The sequence below is a fragment of the Penaeus chinensis genome, chromosome 39 (genome assembly GCF_019202785.1).
Source record: "Penaeus chinensis breed Huanghai No. 1 chromosome 39, ASM1920278v2, whole genome shotgun sequence".
Taxonomy (NCBI): domain Eukaryota; kingdom Metazoa; phylum Arthropoda; class Malacostraca; order Decapoda; family Penaeidae; genus Penaeus; species Penaeus chinensis.
The window spans coordinates 18,489,449-18,494,448 of record NC_061857.1 but is presented as its reverse complement, the minus strand read 5'-3'; the positions used below and the strand labels follow the sequence as shown (position 1 = coordinate 18,494,448).

At 34.6% G+C, this 5,000-nt stretch overlaps 1 protein-coding gene across 3 annotated transcripts in view; it reads left to right on the top strand.

The window, feature by feature from the left end:
* LOC125046384 (sodium- and chloride-dependent glycine transporter 2-like) overlaps positions 1-5,000 on the top strand; it is an 82,841-nt gene that overhangs the window by 76,947 nt on the left and 894 nt on the right. For all 3 annotated transcript variants that reach the window (XM_047644121.1, XM_047644119.1, XM_047644120.1), the window contains exons 14-19: positions 286-443; positions 654-805; positions 1,020-1,119; positions 1,283-1,383; positions 1,818-1,985; positions 2,110-5,000. The exon at positions 2,110-5,000 is cut by the window's right edge and continues 894 nt beyond it. In XM_047644121.1, the coding sequence (XP_047500077.1) occupies positions 286-443; positions 654-805; positions 1,020-1,119; positions 1,283-1,383; positions 1,818-1,985; positions 2,110-2,352 (922 nt within the window). In that variant the 3' untranslated portion in view covers positions 2,353-5,000. The remainder of the gene's footprint in view (positions 1-285; positions 444-653; positions 806-1,019; positions 1,120-1,282; positions 1,384-1,817; positions 1,986-2,109) is intronic.

The following is a 5,000-nucleotide window of genomic DNA, read 5'->3' as shown; positions in this document are numbered from 1 at the left end:
AGACCCTTTCCTAAAGTGAAGGAAAAGGGTAAACAGGTGAGATAGGTAGTTCTGATAACTGGCTATTTGGTGATTAAGAACTTGTAGAGCCATCTCTGTGTAAATACAATAAATAAATGTGCATTACAGTGGGCATTGCATGTATTCTTGTCACATGAGGCAAATGGGTTAAAAGATGTATGTATAATTGCCAAGTTTCTCACTGATCATATGTTCACATAAAATTATAATGCAAATGTCTATAACATTTCGCACATTTATTTTCTTATGCTTTGTCACTGACAGTAACAGGACACTCTATGAAGAGGAAGCTGAGGTGGAAACTATGGAAGGGGTTGGAATGGCAGTGGGCACAGCAATGGTAACAGCCTCCCATCTACTGAATGTGTTTCCTTTCCCCTTCACGTGGCTGCAGCAAGGGGTCTCCACCATTGTCTTCCTTGGTAAGGTTTAGAGGATGTTTTTTCTCTTCATCAGACTACCTTGGTGAATAATGAGTTTATAATACATAGATTAGGAGAAAGGAAGAAGAATTTTTTCCAGAGATCACACTTTACAAAGCATATTGTCATACATAACTTTTTTTTTTTGTTTATAAATGCAACATTAGGTTGATGTGTGTATATATATATATATATTATGTCACTGTACAGGATTGTGGTGTAGTGGAGTTACAACTGTCACAGTCTGTATTCATGCACTGATAGCAGCCATGCGAGATGCTTGTGACTGTCTGCCAAGTGCTGTCATAGCCTTCTTGATAGCACCTGTTGTTGTAGCAGGTGCATTGCCCACCTCTTTCAAGGTAATTATTTGACAGTAGTCAGGTCAGTCTACTAAAAAATCAGAGTGTGTGAGTGTGTTCTTAATATTTACAACTGGATGTATAGTTGAGCTAAAGAATGGTTATATTTTCTATATGAGTTATTGTTATTCAGAATGTCTCTAAATAATTTATTAGTATTTGGAATGTTGCTGTATAATAGATATGTTAAATGGCTATCAAATTTCCATAACAGAGTGGATCTGCCATAGTAAGCTTATTGGATGTCGATGTACTGACTAAGGTTGTGTTGTGGCCACCTCTTACTTTGACACTTGCAGTCACAGCTGTGTATGGTAAGTGGCTAGAGTGTTTTTTGTCGTTTAACATGGTAAAAGCATCAGTCTCTGATCCTATTGTTCTAAGTTTATAATGAAGTATAGCTATTTTGTGAATGAAAATTAGATACAGAGTCTGAGATCATTACTTAAAAAGAAAATGTATGAATTCATGTTTTAGGTATACACAAAGTTCGCAAAGACTTCACCTTTATGCTTGAGGCAACAGTGTCTTGGCTCTGGGCACCTGTATGGGGTGTATTCATCCCTTTGACACTTCTGGTGAGTTTTTATCCCTGCTTTTCTTTCATCTGTTAATTGAACACTTTAAAGAGTTTCATTCCCGGGAACAAATAAACTAATATTCATATAAATAAAAACAATTTGACCCAGCAGTATGGTCCCTCAAAAATATGGAAAGGGATTTGTTCCCCGTGTAGCTCTCCCTCTCAGAAATGAAAATAAATTAATTTCAAGTGTTCTCCCATTAATGGTATAGAAACATCTTTAAATAGGTTTGTCTAGTGACTAAAAGAAATTGAATTTATGTGGTAGTGTTCCAATTTAAGCTGGAGAAATAGTTTTAAAATTTTTATATGATTATTGTTTGTTTTTTACACATACTATTATAACTCACAAGATTAATATTTGAGAAGAAATATAAGAAATGAGTTATTATGCCTCATAATAACAATCTGTACACACTTGATTTCCAGGGTGTGGTTGTATGGTCATGTGTCATGGACAGCCAACATGTTGCTGTCATTGATGGACCTGCTTGGCGGATTGCGGTTGTGTGGGGACTTCGTGCGCTGGTCCTGTTACCTGTTCCTATCACTGCTATTTATGTTGTAAAATCACAACTTGCTTATGGCGTAAAAGATGTACGTATGCGTGTGAATGCCTGTTACAGGGATATTCATGCAGTACATGATTTTTTTTATATGACATCTTACCCAGTCTGGTCATTCAAAATTGTGTATTGAATCTAGTCTGTTTATTGCACAGAAAGTGGCATCATCTCTGCAGTCGTCACGAGAATGGGGTGACTGGGGGCCTCAAGACCCCATTGAACATCATAACTGGCGAAGATGGAGAGAAGATGAAACACGCCCCATCACTTCCCTTAAACGACGCTTTGCCAACCGCCCTCTGACCTACACGCACTCAACCCTCAGCAGCGAGTCCTCGTCCACACTAACTCGCCTCAGAAATAAGTATCAGAGGAATGGCACGGCAAGCGTTCTCTGACCTCAGTGATCCAAATATTTCACTAATATATATTCACATTTATTTTATTTTTATCTTTCTCACAGTTTGTCTGTTGTTGATAGCTAATAGTTCCCTTTCTTTGTTATTTTTTTATACTAACCCTTACATGTATGTTGCCAGTATGTGTTCTTTTCTTTTTGTTTTATTTGCATTGTATTCTCATGATGATTGTTTTGCTTTGTTGTTCCTTTTTTGTCAGATTGTTTGTATTTGTGTTTGAATTTTATTACTTTCTGAGTTGTCTTTTGATGTGAATATGTTTGAGATGATTAGAGACTTCAGTACTTTGTGTTTGGAGTTTAGGCATCATTTTTTTTTTTTTTTTATTTGGGGGGTCCTTGTTTTCTTCAAATAGCTTTCTACAGTTTCCCTATAAAATATGTATCTTTGATAAATTAATCAAACAAACAAACAAAAACAAATCTTCAATCATTATGTAGGCTATGAGAAAATGGTGTTCAGGTAGCAAATTTGCTCCACAAATCAATGTTTGTACTGATGTTTGGTTCACATCATGGAATGGATGTCAGTTCTATGATAAGGTTGTAAAAAGCACAAACACTATAACTTTGCCAGTTTACAAATCTTGTCAAAGCATCAATTTGTGTCTTAAGTCCCAAAAGAAAGGCCTCTGGCCATTAAGTGAATTTGTTGCTCTGCTAAAAAAACATATCTAGTAATCTAGAGTAATTACATGCATTTTTGTATATTTTTCCAAGAAAAAAATATTTCCAGTCTTCAAAAAAGTTTATTATTAATATTTTGGTTGTTTAGTGTGACAGTCATGGTGAGAGCATAAGGAACCAAAAGTAATTTCAATGTAATGTGCTTCATTTCAACTGTGTTCAAGAACTAAATACCAGCTAAAAGATAAATGTTTTGCTTCATGTCTGGTTATTGCAAATACATGTATGTCATCAATTCCAAGAAAATAGATAAATTGTGAAATATATGATATTAATATAATTATTTTCTTTTTTGGATTGCTGAAAATATCTATATTTGCATTAGGCATTAAGTGAAAGACCAGATTTTATCTTTCTACTTAAATATCTATATCATTTGAATGATAAGTAGATATGATATTTTCTCGTCTTTAAGTATTTGCCTTTTCTACAAAAAAGGCTTTTCTGTGGTTTGGTGTGATGAGAGAGGCCTGCATCTAACTCTTATTAACATCATATTTATATGATACATATGAATATATGCATGACCAAAATTCATCTCAGCTTTAAACTTAACAGGAGTAATATCCTCTAGAACTGTGATTGATTTCTCAGTGTTAGAAAATTTCAGATCTACAAAGAGTTACATTATTTAAACTGGCTTTAGTATTGACCTTAAATCAGATTGCTATTAAAATTAAAATCATTCAGAAGGCAGCACTGTAATTAGGCCTATCATATCTGTAGAGTTTATTGTAGTTGATAGTAAGTGCTGCATTAAATTTGATATCTTTAATGTATGCCAGAACTTGTATAAAACCTGCAATGGTTATCAATCATTGTCTATTATTAGACTTATGAGTGAAGTCACTTTTCAATTCTCAGAGGAATATTGACATACTAAATTCTAGATCTATTTCTTTCATTTTTCCATGCAGGACTTAAAGTGTTACTCATCACTGACTCTTCACTGGGAAACAAAGAACCTAAATCACTCTAGGAGAATGAATGCATTGAACTGAAGTACTAAAGTGCCAGTTAATATCTCTTTAAGATTTTACATTTTCCTCCAAATGGAAAGTATATTGTATGTTTATCATAGGGCTGATCTCCCCTGGATAGGAAAACAAGTCTCATGTATTGCTGGTTGATACAGAGGGACACCTGTCTGGCTTGCTTTTGCTTGCAGTGTTGTTGATTTTTCCTTCTTCCTCATATTCATTTTTGCCCATTTGAGAGGAGGGTATAGACTCTGTATATAATAGGTTATGTCAGCATGTTCTGTTTGTATCTGCTCTTGTAAATAGTGGTATGTGTATATATGAAATAAGGATATGATGTCTGTTACAAAATGTTACATGGTCATAAAGCTTTCACTGTTCATACGTTGTATTTCAAGTAACTTCCATTTTTATGTCATGCATGTCTTCCAGACTGCTCAGCACTTTCCTGTAATAGTAATATAATTCTGTTCACATTTTATATTACTGAAACTGATCGCACCACTCCACATCCACACTGGCAGTGGTATATGAGTGTCAGTGCAGAAGGTACCAAGTGTGAAATAAGAACTAGGAAGCAGACACTGCCTTTCACTTTTCAACAAGAGCTGGTGGGGGTGTGGATGGGGAGTCTGAAAGGAAGAAGGAAAGGAGGAAAAAGCCATAGCTGTAGTCTGTGCTGTGAGCTTCTTAATATTAAAAGAGATAATGTGCAACAACCAAGATTTGTTTGATATTACATTCTTGAGGTGCTTCACAGTTAAAGTATTTTTACCTTATAGTACTTTGACTAGGTATTATGTCAAAGGTGACTTTTGGATGGATACTGATTTCATAAATGGATATTGTTTCTTTTTTGTCATTATTATTATTTCTTTCTTTATTATTATTATTTAAATTTAGAATATTTTTTTCCCCTCAATGTGATTACTTCACACACAGCATAACCCTTTGAAAGTGA